The following is a 20,359-nucleotide window of genomic DNA, read 5'->3' on the forward strand; positions in this document are numbered from 1 at the left end:
ACATTGTTGGCCACGGTTGTGGGAACAACGTTGAGTACTTCGTCATTGTTGGCCATGTTTGGTCGAACAATGTGATTCTGGATAATGGTCAAATAAACATGGTCATAGGCAGGTAATGCCCACCATTGTTTATTCTATCCATCTTACAAGTAGGGTAAAAAGTCATAAAGCAGACTTGTTCCACCTTGCTTGTTCGATCGCTTTTGTTGATCGACAAGGGCTCGTATGATCATTGGGGATCTCGTCCGCATCTCTTCCTTAGGCACCTTCCTTCACGCTCCAATACCGAGGAGTTTTCCTTGAAGTAGTTTCGTTCCTCGATGTGAAGTTAGTTGTGGCTCTTCCGTAGCAACCGTTTGCGGAAGCTATGGTTATGTCCGCGAGCGATCGTGAGTGTCTGCGGTTTTGTCACCCCATATTCGCTTGAAACGGGTTTGTTGCTCGGATGTGATGCTCTTGAAGGATCAGGAGTCAGGGTTGCTGATGTGCGTGCGCGTACATTCCCTTCCTTCTTCTTGTTAAAGAAGTTGTTTCATGCACCCTCTGTGGTTGTGAAACGGACAGAGGGATTTGAAGCTTGAAGAGAATGAAGGCAATGCGGTTTACCTGTTTCTGAGATGCGGTTCAGTCCAAAGAACAACGCTGGTTCTGAGTATCTGACACACCTGAACGGGCTCGTGTGTGTCATTTCCGCATATTCCACGTGTGCTCGTGGGTAGTGCGGATAGGTATTATACCCCTTATAGTGTGGAGATATATATTTTTGCCTATTTTAGGGGTATGTAAAAAAACGACATGCGGTATGGGTTATGGTGCGGTATACCAGAGAAACCGCATGCCGCTTATAATTGGATAATGTAGTCGCTTTTTGTTGCATACGTGGCTGATCTCACGTGTGAGTTGGTGGAAGTTGGTGAGATCATTCTGGCATGTGCTGAAATGAAAGGACATTTGCACTGCCCGAGGCATTAAATGCACTGTAGCAAGGAGTGTAAAGGTCTCTCTTGTCAGGCGCGTGGGCGGCCACGCGCGCGTGAACCGTCAGCGGAAACGGCGCTTGACACGTGGTGTCGCGTAATTCGTCTTTTTGAACGTGATGATTCGTTTTCTCCCTCCGCATTAATTGCGATGGGTATATAAGGGGAAACCGTTCGTGGTTTCCCCTCACTTGTTCGAAATTTCAAAAATTTGCCGGTGAGAGAAACATTTTCTTGTCTTCTCCGACGATATTTTTGAACTTTCCGGTGAGGTTTTTGAGTTTTTATAGTTCTTTCTATATTCTGATGGCTGAACCATCGAATCCACACAATGTGGAGGGTGAGAACCCTGAACAGCCGGTAGTGGCGGCTGATGAAGACGAAGATGATGATGTTGATGCTTCCGGTGGTGGGTTACCGGTGTTGAAGTGGTCAAAGGGTGGTTTTAAAAACCTGATGACCACCGTTCATATGGCCGACGAGTGGGAGGCTACTTACCCACAAGAGGGGGATACCGGTGCCGATGCTCCGGCCGGTTATATTACTTGTGGGCAGATTTTTTCACCGAAGGCAACCTTCGGTTGCCGGTGACGGTGTTCGTTGCGGAGGTGTTGGAGTACTATCATCTCCATATCTCCCAACTTAGTCCATTTGGGATGTTCCGAATCAGGAACTTTGAGTATACCTTCGTGCCATGGCTTGCCCATTACTGTTGAAATTTCCGGCGATTTTACCAGTTGACGGTGAACACCGGTTTTTTCTCTTTTACTCAACGTCATGGGAGTTGCCACCGCGAAGACTGTGGATTCTCTAGGCTGCGGCCTATTGAACTCAAGAAGTTAGACAACAACCAGCTGTGGGTGTTGCGGATGATGCTTACGAGGCCGGACAGGAAGGCAAGACCCGTTCTGCTGGAAAAGAGTGGTGGTAAGCCTGTTACTCTTTATTGTTTTTCTTGCTTCGTTATCCTTGTAATAATATGCATGCATGTGTTGTATCAGCGGATGCGGTTGGCTTGTGGAGGATGTTTGAGCCCGATTTCAAGGGCCAAGTTGATTTGATTCCGGTTGAGTTACGGGAAGGTTTCAATCTAGAAATTGTTGGTAACTTCCGTGTACCCAAACGTGATGTGTTGAGGGCACCCGTGCCAGAAGGCGAAAAAGGTATTTTCCAAGTTGTACTTGTTTTCCAAGTTTACCCTCGTAATTTGTTTGCTTGATTTCTCCCATGCAGCTATCCTTGCGGACTTGGGGAAGTTTGAAAAGCGCATCCCCAAGAAGCATGTGGAGAAGAAGCAGGTGAAGAAAACCACGCGGGGTCATGGTAAGGAGAAGGCTGAGGGCTCAGTTGTCCCTCCTCTGGTGTCTCAGGCCGCAGGTACCTATCGATCTTGTTATCGCAGATATACCGATTGCGTGGTAGTATCTGACACCCTTGAGGGTTTGGGTGTTCTAGTTAGTGGTGCGGCTGCGGGTGGAACCCCTGCGGGTCCGCCCGTTGTTGGTAAGAAGAGAGAACCAGAGCAAAAGGCTGCTGGTGGTGGTGAACCGAAACGTCGGAAGCTGCAGTCAAAAAGGGCTGCTCCGGCGCAAAAGAAACCTGCGATTGCTGTTGGTAAGTATATAACTGTTGCAAGTGCTTTGTAAACACAACTTGTTTATTGATAGTTATTGCCTTGTTTATAATGCAGAACCCGAAGATGCAGGATATTCTCTCTTTGATGCTCCTTTTTCTCCCTCGCATACCACAGATGCGGGTGCGGGGGTACCAAAGGAGCCTGCGGCACCTTCTGTCAAGGTGGTTCCTGATCCCCCCGTACAGGTGGAGGAAACGGTGGAGAAGACTGCTACCCAGATTTTTGATACTGTGGATTCCTCCAACAACCTGATCAGCCCAACTGATGGCGATGGGTTGGACTTGAGGTTTTCGGATGCTGGGAAGCAGAAGTCGGATGTTAAGCAGCAGAAATCTCCAACTGCGGAGAAGGTTTCTGCTTCGGCATCCGGGGGTGCGGGTTATGAAGGACCTCCGATTCAGCTTGGAGAGTCTGAATTGGAGTACTATTACCGCACCTACACATAGGATCGAAGTACAGCTTATCATCGACCCCCCTGGACTGTTATGCAGGGGGATGATATTTCGAACGATCCTTCCGCGTGCAGGGAGATTCTGGGTGGTCTGGGCACCCCATTTGAAACTGAACGTGCCCGTGCCGCACCCCGTGAGCTGCGCATTAACCAACTTTCTACGATGCTAGTAGGAAGTTCCATTGTGGCGAATGCCATTTTGGAAGATTATAAGGTGCTAGGCCGCAGGGAAGAAGAAGCTGCTCGTTTGCGGGCCGAAGCAGAAGAGTTGGTGAAGGTTGCTCGTGCGGGTGCGGAGCAACTTGAAAGAGAGAGAGAGCTGCTTTTGAAAAGCAGAAACAGACTGCAGCGTGGGCCGCAACTGCTGAGCTGAAACAGGTTCGTACGCTTGCCAAGTTACTTTCTGATGAACGCAAGAGTTGGAACGAAAAGTTTTCCAATGAGCGCAAGAAGTGGAATGAATCTTGGGCTAAGCAGAATGACAATCTGTTTCGTGCTCGTCAGGAGTTGACGAATGCCAAGGAAGCGAACGCTGCTTTGGGCAAAGAGAAAGCTGCAGCTGAGGCGGTTGCGGTTAAAGCGCAGCAGGCGGAGGCCCGGGCTGCAAAGGCGCTTGAAGAGGCCAAGTGTAACGCCCTGTGTTTTGTACTTTCTATTTATAGCTTGTCTTACTCGTGTTGCTAATTTTGGAAGCTTTGTATCATTGTACTCGTTCCTTCTAGTACTCGTTGTAAACTCGAGATTTTGACCATGAATGAAAACTTGCATTTCCTTGTTACATACTATACATACACCATAATACGATTAATCATGAGATCATTTGATACTTCTTTGTGATACTTACAAACATATGTTGAACTTGTAAATATGTGACATATACTTGTTACTTACAAACATGTTACATACTTGTACATTACACTTTTTGCCTAGTTAAATCATGTTTTATTTCATATTTCACCTTGTTACAAGTTAGGGGAAACATTGTTGCATATTATTACACAACTTAACTAATAAAATTACTCATTATAATGTTTTAAAAAAATAAAAAACTAAAGAAACATGGCAGCCCAAATTCAGCAAAATTCAGCCCCATATAGTTGGGTTTTGTGGGCTAGTTTCAAGGTGTAACCCCTTCTAAACACTTCCAAAGCCCAACCCATTGAAACCCTAATCCTTCCCCCTATAAATACCACTTATAACCAGCCTCCCTACCACTTTTGCAACACTAAAAACTCTCAAAACATCCTCCAAACCGTAGCTGAAAGCAAAGGTTCGAGTAGATTGACACCCCTTCACGAAAATGAGCATAACTCACTCAATTCTTATCCGATTCACTCGATTCTTTTTCCTACTTGCTTGTATAATCATGGGGTTCGATTCCTAGACTTCTCCTTGGAGAAATCAGACCTGGAAATGCCCCGAAATAGTCCATAAACTTTCTGTTTGTTTTTATGTTCATCAAAAACTTGTTTAAATCTATGCAACTTGTGTCCAACACATCTCATACCTATGTCCTAATGCTTACAACTTATCCCATGGTTGGTTAAGCTTAAAAACAAGGTTGAGACATCTAAATCAGAGGTTAAAACCTCATAAACTTTCTGTTTTTAATTAGGGTTTTACCCACAAGTAATGTTCAAGTGTGAAACTTGTTGAATGTGTGATGGTTGGATTAGCTTGGGCTATCCTTCATAAGAATCCACTCATTACTTGATGTTTTGCTATAGATTAGTTGTTGTTAATACCTTGATACTTGTATGTTCATGACCCTCCTTGTTGTTTATAACAACAAGTGTAGTGGTGAACAATAGAGGTGCCTAAATGGAAGCTTGTTCTTCCTACCTCATGTATGTATTCTATGACACAAAGAGGTACCTAAATGGAGACATTAATCTCCTACCTCATGCTTGAATCATAAGACTTGTAAACTATATAATATCTAAGTTATTCTATATGTATACATCTAAGTAACTAAGACTTGATGATGACTTAATAGTTATTTGTTAAGTGGACGTTACATCATCTATGACCATGCCCTTGTTACGACTCTAATGGATCTTAGAATCCATGAAATCATACCAACTCTTTTGAGTTTCAATAGTGTCAAGAACAAGAGTTATGCGTACAAGATGATTATTTTCACCTATGTTACTTTCTATATATTAAAAACTCCGAATCTATAATCTTCCGTTATACGCCAAACTCACACACCTACGTTTCCTTGTGTAGAAGGACAAGGTGCTCCGAACTAATTCATCTACAAACTTGCTCTCGGAATTTCAAGTCACCACTTGTAAACCGTGAGTATACTCGTATTTCCCCCTTTTTACTTTTACCACTTTTGGGGTGTAACATGTTTACCTATTAACTTACACATGAACACTTTGTTAAACACATGAACGTTCCTATAACATGCTTGTATACGTGATGACTTGATACTTTAAACTTGGGTTATTCTTATGTGTTGAACTTATCATTAACTTCGTACGAGCCAAACCTTGACACATGTAGCGCTATAGGATTAACGACCCGCCCGTAAACTTGAGGTTATGTCTTGAGCATATTGCGTTTTCTTGGTTTGATATGTTAGACACATGCCATATTTAAGGTTTATCTTGAATCATATGCTTGCCATGAGGAATTGATCACACTTTTTAACTTATGCTATGTACGTACCAAACTTGTATACTCGCCTTTGCTTTTGCATTGAATTGTATTTTTAAACATGTTACAGGTTGATGATGATGAAATGAAAACGGATAGCAAAGATGCCTAAATACTCACTTAGATGTTTAGGTTTAAAGTGTTGTATCAATTTTGTTTATGTTATGTTGAACAATGTTGTTATTTGCTTTTCTTGTAATGTTTTGACATTTATTTTGGAAATGAAATTTGGATTATTAAATTATTGTCACAAATAGCGTTATGATGTCTCGAGCAATCTTCACACTTCGTCTCATCCCGATGTTTCCGCCATTGGTTGGGGTGTGACAGATTGGTATCAGAGCCATAACTATAGGGAATTAGGAAAATTGCCATGCTTTTGCCCTAGTCTATAGTTTTAGGAACTTTGTCTCTTATTTGTTGTTTAAAACATTTGTGCTCTATCTTACATGCTTCCTAGCTACACTTCTTGTTAATAAATTTATGTGCCTTTCCTAAGGCTAACACGAATACACTTTTGCTATTTTATACTCTTGTAACATCAACGAGACAACTTTACCAAAATAGGCGTGAAACCCACAATTTGGTAAACGACTCTCACTCTACCTTTAATCTATTTTTGCACGAAATTTCACCATTAAGCTAGGAGTGACACCCACAACTTAATGGTAATTTCCATTTCAACTCTAGTGGACCCTTGTCAAAGTGTCAAAATTTTATTTTGGCCGACAAGTACCAACCACATTTAGGGTACGAAATCGTCAAGTTAGGGGTGAAACCCGCATCTTGTCGATTAAGTCCCATTCCTTGATTTTTTTTATTCTCGCCAAAGTCCCGAATGTTCCAATCATTTAGAGATGTGTAGTAACCGGAAGGGTAAGATACCGTTAATCGCTTCTCGACGAGAGTATCTTACTTATAGGCCAAAGCACAATATCTCTAAATCGAAAGGACTTTCGACCCACTTTGGAATTGTCGACGTTTCTCTACCCGAAACATTCCTATGTTTTATTGAGCCTCTCTTTTATGTATCTCAATTTATATGTGATTTTATACTTGAACGTTCATTCATTTCGAAATGTCGTTTTAATCATGTCGCACATTATCGCAATCACAAACAATAATAATTCTCATGAACCAACTAAATTTATATTTTCCTATTCGCAACTTATGTGCTATACATGTTGAATGTGTGTTGGAAACTTATGCTTTATGTGAACTTTACTTGGTACTTGAACATCTACTTGCTTTGCATACACAAACCTTGTTTTCAATTAATGATCAAAGTCTCATCCTTTCCCTTCTCTTTCAAATCTTTTAGATGTCTTCTAGTTCATCCAAGAAACTCAAGTCAAAGAAGGGTTCGACCTCCTCCGCCATGTCCCAAAAGGATTGTATGAAGTTTATGGCTAAACAATTTGCAAAGGTCCTACCCGACATTGTTAGCAAGATCCAAACCGATTCACCCCATGGTTCGGTCGACTCAAAGGCCGACAAACCCAAATCGACCTTCCAATTTAAGCACTTCATGGCTTGTAAACCCTTAGAATTTACCGGCAAGAATGGCGCTACCGCCATGATGAACTGGTTTGATGCCATCGAGCTTACCTTCTTGCAAAGTGGTTGCCCTGACGAACTAAGAACCTTGAATGCAACCGGTGTGTTTCGTGAAAAGGCACTTGAGTGGTGGACAACTGAGCGTAACAAGAGAGGAAACGAGGTCGCACACGCTATGCCGTGGGACGATCTCAAACAACTTATGAAGGATCACTTTTGTCCCCCTCACGAACTCCAAAAGTTGGAAAATGAATTCTGGAACCTCACGCAAAAAGGGAGTGACATGGATGGTTTGATTACATGCTTCAAGCAGCTTAGTGTTCTATGCCCTGGTCAAGTAGAAACCGCCCCCAAAACCGTGGCCAAATTCATTCGTTGTGTTGCACCTTCTTTAACAAACCATCTTGCATCTGCCAACCCTCAAACCATTGAAGACGCGTACCGCATAGCTACCGAACTTAACAACAATTGTGTTCTTCATGGAACCTTTGACAAGGTTTCAACAAAGAATGCGCACCAAGCCACCATTGACTCCCCTAATGAGTCTAAACCCTCCCAGCAATCTAAGAGAAACCAAGGCAAGAAGCGGAAGGCTTCAAGCCAAAACTGCGCGGTCGTCACTCCGCCAAACCCACAACCCCTTCAAACTGTGCCTGCTTTCGATGGTGAACGCAAGGTTTATACTGGAACGCACCCAAAGTGCGACAAATGCCGATATCATCACCCCCCAAACGCTCATTGTCGAAAGTGTGACAAGTGTGGCCGGTATGGGCATCTCTCGCCATACTGTCGTATCCCCCCACATGCCTACCAAAACCAAGCTCTTTTGGCTCCAAAACAAGTCGCCCCTGTGCGAGCATGCTTCACGTGTGGTGATACCAACCACATGGCCAATGTGTGTCCTCAACGATATCAACCACAACAACCTCGACAGCAACAACCACAGCCACAACCCCAACAACAACAACAGGTTCAAGAACCCGCTAGGGGTCGAGCTTTCCTTCTCACCACAGCTCAGGCTCAAAATGCAAACGACGTCATCACTGGTACGTTTCTCATTAACCATGTCTATGCTTCATGCCTATTTGATACTGGTGCCGATAAAAGTTTTGTGTCGTTAGAATTCGAGTCTTTGCTCAAGTGTAAACGCTCTAAGTTGCCAAAATCTTTCGCTGTCGAAGTTGCTAATGGTAAAACCGTCAAAGTCAATTCTGTTCTCTCCAATTGTTCACTAATCCTTAACGATCATACGTTCTCAATCGATCTCATACCTATGCAAATGGGTAGTTTCGACGTCATAGTAGGTATGGACTGGCTTAGGCGAGTTCGTGCTGAAGTTGTCTGTTCTGAGAAGTTTATTCGCTTGCCTCTTCCAAATGGTGATTCTCTACACGTCTATGGTGAAAAGCCTTCTCAAGGCCTTAAGCTTATGTCATGCATCAAGGCAAACAAGTGCTTACGCAAGGGTACCTTCGCCTTTCTCGCCCACATCGTGGAAAAGAAGGATAAAGGCCCAAGCATAAGTGACGTTCCTGTTGTACGTGACTTTCCGGATGTATTTCCCGAAGACCTTCCTGGTCCTCCTCCTGCTCGTTCTGTCGATTTTCGCATCGATTTAGTGCCTGGCGCTACGCCTGTCGCTAAGTCCCCCTATCGTTTAGCACCCTCTGAGATGCAAGAGCTCTCGAGTCAACTTCAAGAGCTTCTTAACAAAGGCTTCATACGCCCTAGTACTTCTCCTTGGGGCGCTCCCGTTTTATTCGTCAAGAAGAAAGATGGGTCCTTTCGTATGTGTATTGACTATCGTGAGCTCAACAAGCTTACTATCAAGAATCGATACCCTCTTCCTCGCATTGATGACCTCTTCGATCAATTGCAAGGCGCAACCTGCTTTTCAAAGATCGATCTTCGTTCTGGGTATCATCAACTTCGAGTACTCGAAGAAGATGTGCCTAAAACCGCCTTTCGTACGCGTTATGGTCATTATGAGTTCGTGGTCATGCCCTTTGGTTTGACCAACGCACCTGCTGTCTTTATGGACTTAATGAACCGCGTGTGCAAAGCATACTTGGACCGTTTTGTGATCGTCTTCATCGACGATATCCTCATCTATTCCAAGACGCAAGCAGAGCATGAGCAACACTTGCGCCTTATTCTTGAACTCCTTCGTACTGAACACCTATATGCCAAATTCTCCAAGTGTGAATTTTGGTTACAAGAAGTTCAATTCCTTGGTCACACTGTCAACAAACTTGGTATTCACGTTGATCCCGCAAAAATCGAAGCTGTGAAAAATTGGGTCGCACCTAAATCTCCGTCCGAAATCCGTTCGTTTCTTGGTCTTGCTGGTTACTACCGTCGTTTTATCTCCAACTTTTCGAAAATCGCTGTTCCTTTGACCTCCTTGACTCAAAAAGAGAGACCTTTTGTTTGGGGTCCCGAACAAGAAGAGTCTTTTCAAACGCTCAAGGACATGCTTTGCAATGCTCCTATCCTAACGCTTCCTGATGGTAACGATGATTTTGTCGTGTATTGCGACGCTTCAAACCTTGGTCTTGGTTGTGTCCTTATGCAACGTGACAAAGTTATCGCTTACGCATCGAGGCAACTCAAAATTCATGAGAAAAAATATACTACTCACGACCTTGAACTTGGTGCGGTCGTTTTTGCATTGAAGATTTGGCGACACTACCTTTATGGTACTAAATGTGTAGTCTTCACCGACCATAAGAGCCTTCAACACATCTTCAATCAAAAGGAACTAAACATGCGTCAACGTCGTTGGGTGGAATTGTTAAACGACTATGACTGCGAAATCAAATACCACCCGGGTAAGGCGAATGTAGTAGCCGACGCCCTGAGTCGTAAAACTCACTTCCAAAGTATCCGTTGTTTCCAACTCGTCCACGATCTTCAAAATCGCATACGTAACGCCCAGTATACATCCGTTAATGAGGGTAACCTCTACAACGAAATGCAATGTGGTGCTGAGAATAGTCTTGTGTCCAAACCCGATGGTATTCTATACTATCTCAATCGCATCTGGATTCCCAATCGTGACGATCTTCGCAATTTCCTGATGAAGGAGGCCCATAACACGAAATATTCTATTCACCCTGGTGCCGATAAGATGTACCATGATATGCGTACTTCCTATTGGTGGCCTGGAATGAAGAAGGATATAGCCACCTTCGTTTCTAAATGTCTTACGTGTTCCAAAGTAAAAGCCGAACATCAACGTCCCTCTGGCTTGCTCGAACAACCAATAATTCCCGTTTGGAAGTGGGAGAGCATTGCCATGGATTTCATCACTAAGCTTCCTCGCACTACAGCTGGTCATGACAGCATATGGGTCGTCGTTGACCGATTGACCAAATCAGCTCACTTCCTCCCCATTCGTGAAGACTTCAAAGTCGAGAAATTGGCTAAGGTCTACATGAAGGAAATCATCTGTCGTCATGGGACGCCCATTGATATCATTTCTGATCGTGATGCTCGTTTTACGTCTCGTCTTTGGGAAACTTTTCAATCTGCTATGGGTACTAAGCTTAACCTTAGCACCGCCTTCCATCCTCAGACTGACGGTCAAACCGAGCGTACTATCCAAACCTTAGAGGATATGCTTCGTTCATGCGTAATAGATTTTGGTGGCAACTGGGATACATACTTGCCCTTGGCTGAATTCTCGTACAATAACAGCTATCACACGAGTATCCAAATGGCTCCTTTCGAAGCATTGTATGGTCGCAAGTGCCGTTCGCCTATTTCTTGGCACGAGATTGGTCAAGCCCAAATCACCGGTCCCGAGCTTATACAAGAGGCTACGGACAAGATTTTACAGGTTCGAGACAACTTATTGAAAGCCAGGAACCGACAGAAGAGTTACGCTGACAAAGGACGCAAACCTATGGAATTCGAGACAGGTGACAACGTGCTTCTCAAGGTATCCCCTTGGAAAGGCGTGGTTCGATTTGGCAAGAAAGGGAAACTCGCACCTCGCTACGTTGGTCCTTTCAAGATTCTCGAAAGGATTGGCAAGGTTGCGTATAGACTGGACCTGCCTGAAGGACTCAGCAATGTACACCCTGTCTTCCATGTGTCCAACTTAAAGAAATGCCTAGCTGACGAAGGACTCCACATTCCTCTCGAAGACTTGCAAGTCAACGAAACACTTCACTTTGTAGAAAAACCGGTCGAAATCATGGACCAAGGAACCAAGCAATTGAGGCGCAGTCGAATTCCTATTGTCAAAGTTCGATGGGAAGGAAAACGTGGCGCTGAATTTACTTGGGAGCTCGAAAGCGAAATGAAATCGAAATATCCTCATCTTTTCCCTGAGTCTTCCTAAATTTCGGGACGAAATTTCCTAAAGGAGGGGAGACTGTAACGCCCTGTGTTTTGTACTTTCTATTTATAGCTTGTCTTACTCGTGTTGCTAATTTTGGAAGCTTTGTATCATTGTACTCGTTCCTTCTAGTACTCGTTGTAAACTCGAGATTTTGATCATGAATGAAAACTTGCATTTCCTTGTTACATACTATACATACACCATAATACGATTAATCATGAGATCATTTGATACTTCTTTGTGATACTTACAAACATATGTTGAACTTGTAAATATGTGACATATACTTGTTACTTACAAACATGTTACATACTTGTACATTACACTTTTTGCCTAGTTAAATCATGTTTTATTTCATATTTCACCTTGTTACAAGTTAGGGGAAACATTGTTGCATATTATTACACAACTTAACTAATAAAATTACTCATTATAATGTTTTAAAAAAATAAAAAACTAAAGAAACATGGCAGCCCAAATTCAGCAAAATTCAGCCCCATATAGTTGGGTTTTGTGGGCTAGTTTCAAGGTGTAACCCCTTCTAAACACTTCCAAAGCCCAACCCATTGAAACCCTAATCCTTCCCCCTATAAATACCACTTATAACCAGCCTCCCTACCACTTTTGCAACACTAAAAACTCTCAAAACATCCTCCAAACCGTAGCTGAAAGCAAAGGTTCGAGTAGATTGACACCCCTTCACGAAAATGAGCATAACTCACTCAATTCTTATCCGATTCACTCGATTCTTTTTCCTACTTGCTTGTATAATCATGGGGTTCGATTCCTAGACTTCTCCTTGGAGAAATCAGACCTGGAAATGCCCCGAAATAGTCCATAAACTTTCTGTTTGTTTTTATGTTCATCAAAAACTTGTTTAAATCTATGCAACTTGTGTCCAACACATCTCATACCTATGTCCTAATGCTTACAACTTATCCCATGGTTGGTTAAGCTTAAAAACAAGGTTGAGACATCTAAATCAGAGGTTAAAACCTCATAAACTTTCTGTTTTTAATTAGGGTTTTACCCACAAGTAATGTTCAAGTGTGAAACTTGTTGAATGTGTGATGGTTGGATTAGCTTGGGCTATCCTTCATAAGAATCCACTCATTACTTGATGTTTTGCTATAGATTAGTTGTTGTTAATACCTTGATACTTGTATGTTCATGACCCTCCTTGTTGTTTATAACAACAAGTGTAGTGGTGAACAATAGAGGTGCCTAAATGGAAGCTTGTTCTTCCTACCTCATGTATGTATTCTATGACACAAAGAGGTACCTAAATGGAGACATTAATCTCCTACCTCATGCTTGAATCATAAGACTTGTAAACTATATAATATCTAAGTTATTCTATATGTATACATCTAAGTAACTAAGACTTGATGATGACTTAATAGTTATTTGTTAAGTGGACGTTACATCATCTATGACCATGCCCTTGTTACGACTCTAATGGATCTTAGAATCCATGAAATCATACCAACTCTTTTGAGTTTCAATAGTGTCAAGAACAAGAGTTATGCGTACAAGATGATTATTTTCACCTATGTTACTTTCTATATATTAAAAACTCCGAATCTATAATCTTCCGTTATACGCCAAACTCACACACCTACGTTTCCTTGTGTAGAAGGACAAGGTGCTCCGAACTAATTCATCTACAAACTTGCTCTCGGAATTTCAAGTCACCACTTGTAAACCGTGAGTATACTCGTATTTCCCCCTTTTTACTTTTACCACTTTTGGGGTGTAACATGTTTACCTATTAACTTACACATGAACACTTTGTTAAACACATGAACGTTCCTATAACATGCTTGTATACGTGATGACTTGATACTTTAAACTTGGGTTATTCTTATGTGTTGAACTTATCATTAACTTCGTACGAGCCAAACCTTGACATATGTAGCGCTATAGGATTAACGACCCGCCCGTAAACTTGAGGTTATGTCTTGAGCATATTGCGTTTTCTTGGTTTGATATGTTAGACACATGCCATATTTAAGGTTTATCTTGAATCATATGCTTGCCATGAGGAATTGATCACACTTTTTAACTTATGCTATGTACGTACCAAACTTGTATACTCGCCTTTGCTTTTGCATTGAATTGTATTTTTAAACATGTTACAGGTTGATGATGATGAAATGAAAACGGATAGCAAAGATGCCTAAATACTCACTTAGATGTTTAGGTTTAAAGTGTTGTATCAATTTTGTTTATGTTATGTTGAACAATGTTGTTATTTGCTTTTCTTGTAATGTTTTGACATTTATTTTGGAAATGAAATTTGGATTATTAAATTATTGTCACAAATAGCGTTATGATGTCTCGAGCAATCTTCACACTTCGTCTCATCCCGATGTTTCCGCCATTGGTTGGGGTGTGACACCAAGGAAGCGGGGGCTCGTGCTGCAAAGGCTCTTGAGGAGGCCAAAGAGAGGGAGAGTCGCTCTGCTAAGGCTCTTGAAGAGGCGAATGCCGAGCAGACCCGTTTGAAGCAGGTTGTTAGCAGCCTTCAGGTATGATTCGTTATTCCTGTTGTATTTTTCTTTCCGCCTTTTGAGAATGTTTACTGACTTTGTGAACTGTTGATTGCTCTTTAAAAGGATGAAGTTCAGACCCGGGAGGTCGCGGTTACCGACCTCACAGCCCACGTTAGTGTTGCGGAAGAGCGGGCTAATGTTGCCGTTGAAGCCAGAGATGCTCTGACTTCTTCGCTCCAACAACTGGAGGCTGATCGTGAGTGGATGCGGAGTCAAGGCATTGCACATGTAAGTATTTTGTGACTTTGTATCAAAGGTTGACCATATGATGACCTTATTATCCTTTTGTTGCAGATTGTTCAGGCCATCATGGATGCTCCTGAAACCGCAATTGGTTTGGACTTGGTCAAGGAACGTGCCCGCGATGCCGGTTTTAAAGCTGGTTACAGCCGCTGTATCGGTCACATAAACGTCATGTCTGAAGGCGGTTTCACTGAAGAGCGATCCGAGTTTCGTGACGTGGACACCGAAGGGCGCCTTAACGCGGCTGTTGCCTCCTTCTATGATACGTCCCTCTCTTGTGTGGAGAATTTGGACGAATGTTTAGAGGCTGCGGATTACGTTGACCGGTTGCGGATGCTGTATGCCGATGGAGAAGAGGAAAATCCCGCTGGTGGTGGCCAAGATGGCGCGGGTACCAGTGGTACAAAATAGGGTTTAGGTTGGCTAGTGTGCCCCCTTTTTTGTTTTCCTTTTGTAAATGTTGGAAACTTTATGTAAATCCATTAAGCACCGCGTGGGTGTTTGAATTTTTTGAATATAAAGTTTTGTTGTTCAATTTGTACAAGTGTTTTTACTTCTTGCAAGTTTGAACGTATGTATGCGGAACTCTACCCATTGGTGAATGGGGTCAAGTATACTCCATACCTTTGTCGTATGAGTACGCGTCAATTCCGTGTTTTACCCTGTTAGGGTTTAGAATTGTTTTAAGTTTTGCAAAAACTTGTATATCCGGAACTCTACCCATTTGTGAATGGGGTCAAGTATACTCCATACCTTTGTCGTATGAGTATGCGTCAATTCCATTGTTTACCTTTTTAGGGTTTAGGAATTGTGTAAGATTTGTAAAAACTTATCTACCCGGCCGGATAAAGAATATTTTGCCAATGCTGGCCTATTACAATATTTGTGTGTGGTTGGCACTTTGTGTGGGTATCGCGAATGAAGATTTTTGTCAATCTGTTTTTGCGGATACCGCAAAGTGGAACACGCATTTGTAATAGTAGTAACAAACAATATTGCATTGAATCGTTCGTTTATTTAATTGCAAATGGCCTGCGGCCCGATAGGTTACATGAAAATGTAAAAACATGGCTTACATGTAACAGCGTCTAAGCTGTTGTGCATTCCATGTACGTGCGATAGGTTCGCCTTCTAGCGTTTGCAATTTGTACGCGTCTTTCCCCAAGACCTCATTGATGAGGTAGGGTCCTTCCCACTTGGGGGCAAGTTTTCCTGGGCGTTCAGCATTAGATGGTTCATTGTCACGGAGTACGTAGTCTCCCGGGTTGAAAGTACAAACGCGGACACGCGAGTTGTAATACTTTTCCAGTTTGGATTTGTACTTAGACTCATTGATGGCAGCGTTTTCACGTCTCTCTTCCAAGAGGTCTAAGTCAATCCTGCGTTCCATACTGTTGTCTATTTTTTCAATAGCCAACATTCTGGGAGAAGGGATGCCTATTTTCGCGGGGATCACCGCTTCTGAACCATAGACTAGGCTGAAGGGTGTTTCCCCATTGCTTGTTTTTGGGCTCGTACGGTGAGCCCATAGGATACTTGAGAGTTCATCGACCCAGCCACGCCTGGCGGTTCCCAACCTTGCTTTGATGCCTTCGACTAGACTTTTGTTGATACTCTCAACTTGGCCGTTCCCTTGCGGATGTGCCACGGATGAGAATATATGTTCAATGTGTAGTTCTTCTAGCCATTTTTGAAATTCGTCAGCAGCAAAGTTGGTGCCATTATCGGTAACGATGCACATTGGTAGATCGAAACGGCAGATGATGTGTTCCCATATGAATTTCCGTGTTATCATAGCAGTGGTTGAGGCGAGAGGTTTTGCCTCTACCCATTTTGTGAAGTAATCAACCGCTACTATGATAAATTTGACCGCACCTGGTGCGTCAGGGAAAGGTCCCACAACGTCGATTGGCCATTTCTGGAAGGGCCATGCGGTAGTGACCGGGACCAGGTTGTTTGATGTGCGTGAAGTGTGTTATATTTTTTATGAGTATTTAAGCCCTTTTTACACTTTTAGCCAAGTTTTAAATTTATAAAACACGATATTCACTAACACTAAACACACATATGGGCAAGTGCACCCATCGTGGACGTAGTATAGTGTTGGTAAGATACCGAGGTCGTCCAAGGACACAAGAGCTTTTAGTACCGGTTTATCCTCAACGTCTAATCAAATCAAAAAGTTAGAAAAATGTTTTAAACTAAGAAAAATAAAAACTAACTAAATGCTGAAAATAAAAATAAAATAAAAACAGATAGACAAGATGAATCACTTGGATCCGACACGTATATTAGTATAACCTTTGATTATTTTCGCACTTTTGCACTTGTTTAAGAGATTATCTTAGTTATTGTAGTAGGCCCCTCTTTTGAAGGCGACGTTACCCTCAACCCAGTAGTTTGAGTCAGCAAGGATACAATCCTAAAGGGTCGGATTATTGAAAGATAATGAATTAAGTTATTAATGCAAATTGTGGTAGGCCCCGCTTTTGGCGGTGACGTTACCCTCGGCTAAGTAGTCTGAGTCAGCAGGGATACAGTCCTAAATAGTCGGGTTATAGTATTAATAGTAGTTAACTTATGAGGGGGTCAAAGAGTTTGGATCCCCGCCATCCAATACCTATGGGCATTGAAGGAGATCCTACTAAATTTGACCCAGGTCCCAAGCAGGACCTCTAAACGCTGAACAAGGGCAAGACCCTTACCAAACCGTTCCCTTAACCCCCGACCAGGTAGCCAACATACCTCCATATAGACCGTGGAGATATGAATGGTGAAAATCTTTTATTTTATATAGACAGTAAAATAATGCCAAGACACCACGGACAAACGATAAGGAAAGATCACCTTCAACATAAGTAACTAGTTATTAAAGTCATCAATACAAAACCAAATAAAAAGTGCAAAAGATTAAAAATAAAAAGTATTATACTAAACACTTGTCTTCACCAAGTGATGTAAGAGACTTAGGCAAACATGGCCTTGATTGTCAAGAACTCTTACTATCAATCTTGGATCCCGAGACGACTCACACACTCTACGATGGACAATGGATGATGGTGGTGGATGATGGTGTTATGGTGGTGGTGGGTGGTGGATGAGGTGTGAGAGAGGTGGTGTGCCAAGGGATGAGGGAGAATGAAGCCAAGCTCCTCTATTTATAGGCTGAACAGAAGGCTGGACACGGCCCCGTGTCCGCTGGACACGGCCCCGTGCCCGCCTGACACTCTCTCTCCTCATTAATTGTAATTGCGAATTACAATTAATGCGCCTGCTGTACTTTCACCACGCCCCCGTGCCCGCTGGACACGGCCCCGTGGTGGGCAATGGAAGCTTCTACTGGTTTGTCTTTTCTGCTGCTTCCTGGGCACGCCCCCGTGTTCGCTGGACACAGGGCGTGTTCAGACTCTGTTTCTTCTCCTTTGCCTTGGGAGGTGCCGTTGAGGGTCCGGGCAGTCCACTTTTGTTCCTTTTCTTGTATTTATGGTAGAATTAGCTGTCTTTTTGCTTCTTTTGTGATTTTGAGCTCATTTCATCCTGAAAATACAAAAGGAAGACAAAAACACTCTTTTTCCAACATTAGTACTTAAAAAGGGTTAGTTTTATGCCTTAATTGATGTGATTTATATGTTGCATTTTACACACATCAAATACCCCCACACTTGAACTTTTGCTTGTCCTCAAGCAAAACTCTTTAAATGTGGCTTACACTCCCAAATGGAATAGGTAGAAGAGAAGTTTTTTAGCTTGTCCTAGAGTGTCGGGAATCCAAGGTTTTTATAGGTTTTATTTTTATTTATTTACAATCCTATTCGTTATGATTTATTTTGAACGTTTCATAAGATGAATTACTTATTTGGGCATAGCATGCCTTATTAAAATTCCATTTATATACAAGTTCACATACCTCACGGGAGATCACTCAACACTCGGCCGAAGGTGTATATTTTAGTGAATCACTCGAGAGCGTCACGGAACTTACGTCTTCCATAGGCTTGCCAAGCAATCAATCCTCCTCCTTTTTAACTTTTTACCTTTGTAAATATCAAGAGGACTTTTTGGGTGAAGGCTTGGGTTTAAAGGTGGGTGGTTGGTTAGTGGTTAGTAAAAAGGGCGAAAATCGTAACAAGCGTCGGTTTTCGTGAAGTACCTTGTTTTTAGTGACTTTTTATTTTGAAGTATTTCTCCAAACAAGCTTTTATAGCTTTTGTTTGTTTTTGACTTCATCATTTTTTTTTTTCAATCGTCACATAAAAAGGTGAGTTTACGAAAAAGCGAACTTGTTACTAAAAAAAATAAATAAAAAGGTTTTTGGTGGGTAAAAAGGGTTTTGGGGTAATGAAATGAAAGGTTTAGGCTCAAAGGGGCTATCTAGGGGGATTTTGGGTAGGAAAAAAAAATGAAAAATAATGGTTTTGAAAGAAAAAATGGTTAGTCCTAATGCCTCCGTCATTTACTTACTTGGGTTTAAGTTGGTAAGGTGTCACACCCCGACCGATGGCGGAATCATCGGGGCGCGGCACTGAGCGAAACAGATTGTTCAGAAGTTTCCACAACAACTATCATACAATTCAGTTATATAACACGTCCCATACCGTGTCCCAAATAATAACAAGTTATCATAGAAATCAACTAAACAATATGGGAACTGTTCCGACAACTCAAATTCTAAATTATTACAGACCAAAAGTAAATATTGTTTTAAGACTTCTAGACGACTAACTATAGATCTTACTGACTACAGGTGCCAGTACAAGATCTACAGATAATTATGGCCCTGGAGCAGGTATATGGACACTGTCCTAAGGTCACTGGCTCCTAGAAGCTTATTATTGCCTCGCTTCCCTAGCACGCTAGTAGCTTAAACACCTGTCACATACGTTAAAATAAAAGTCAATACATATAATGTAAAGGTGAGTACACAAGTTTGATATAGCATATAGAGTTCGAATAGTTTACGCATAACCAAGCACGTACACAAGGGCAAACGATGCATGTAAATTATCAACATGGGACCATCAATACCAATGACTTCGGGTTGACTGTCCGAGACAGTTCGCGATACATGATTACCACCGTAATCCATGCAAGTAATTGTCCTTAGCAACCCCCGTGTGAACGGGTGCTGAGTCCAAACTATAGTACTACGTTGCTAAAGCAGGTAGATAGCACTCCACGTGTAAACATAATAAACAGCAATCATTTAGACAAGTAATACATGCAAATAGGTTAGCGTTCAAATAGTTTGTGTTGTTTGTGAATTTGATAGATTACGTATGTAACACCCAAAAGTGCTGAAAGCAAAAAGGGATCGAGTATACTCACAGTGGTTGATTGTGGATTGAAGGGAGCACTGGGAATAGGTTAGCCTGAATAGTTCGATAACACAACGATGAGTAACGCGGAAAAGTAAACAATGTACTTGGATCGAGTAGGCCATTCGATCGGACAGCAGTTCGATCGAGTGGGCTGTTCGATTGGTTTGAAAGTCCGTTCGAACATCCATTCGATCGGCTGGCTGGCTCGATCGGCTGGTTCCTTCAAGTGGATTGTTTCTTCCTTTGATGTGAAGGATGTGTTTGTGTATGATGGTTTGTACTACCTTTCAGGTTGGCCGATCGAACAGCTGTTCGATCGGTTAGCCCAACCGATCGGCTAGCACTTCATTGTTTTCAAATATGTCACTCGATCGGTTGGTATGTTCGATCGGGTGACATTCCAATGTTTCGAAAAGTCTAAGTGTTTTGAAGTATAGTATCTCATGATTCGAGCAGTAATGATTACAATCGAGTGGCGTAGTCGATCGAACAGTACCTCGTCAATACTACACTTTTGTGAGTTGGTGGGTCTAAGTGCTAGTCGATCGGTTAGCCTAGCCGATCGGCTGGCATAGTCGTTCGGTTGGGCTGTTCGATCGAACAGCCTAGC

The 20,359-nt window shown here is 42.4% G+C and overlaps 1 protein-coding gene across 1 annotated transcript; it reads left to right on the plus strand.

Moving 5' to 3' along the window:
• Nucleotides 1-2,001: 2,001 nt before the first annotated feature.
• LOC118485034 lies at nucleotides 2,002-14,431 on the plus strand. The gene is made up of 7 exons (XM_035981247.1): nucleotides 2,002-2,140; nucleotides 2,211-2,354; nucleotides 2,433-2,591; nucleotides 2,668-2,963; nucleotides 3,569-3,673; nucleotides 14,039-14,164; nucleotides 14,252-14,431. The coding sequence occupies exons 1-7, from the start codon at nucleotides 2,002-2,004 to the stop codon at nucleotides 14,429-14,431; spliced, it is 1,149 nt and encodes a 382-aa protein (XP_035837140.1).
• Nucleotides 14,432-20,359: the final 5,928 nt, after the last annotated feature.

This window comes from Helianthus annuus, chromosome 12, assembly GCF_002127325.2.
Source record: "Helianthus annuus cultivar XRQ/B chromosome 12, HanXRQr2.0-SUNRISE, whole genome shotgun sequence".
Classification (NCBI taxonomy): Eukaryota; Viridiplantae; Streptophyta; class Magnoliopsida; order Asterales; family Asteraceae; genus Helianthus; species Helianthus annuus.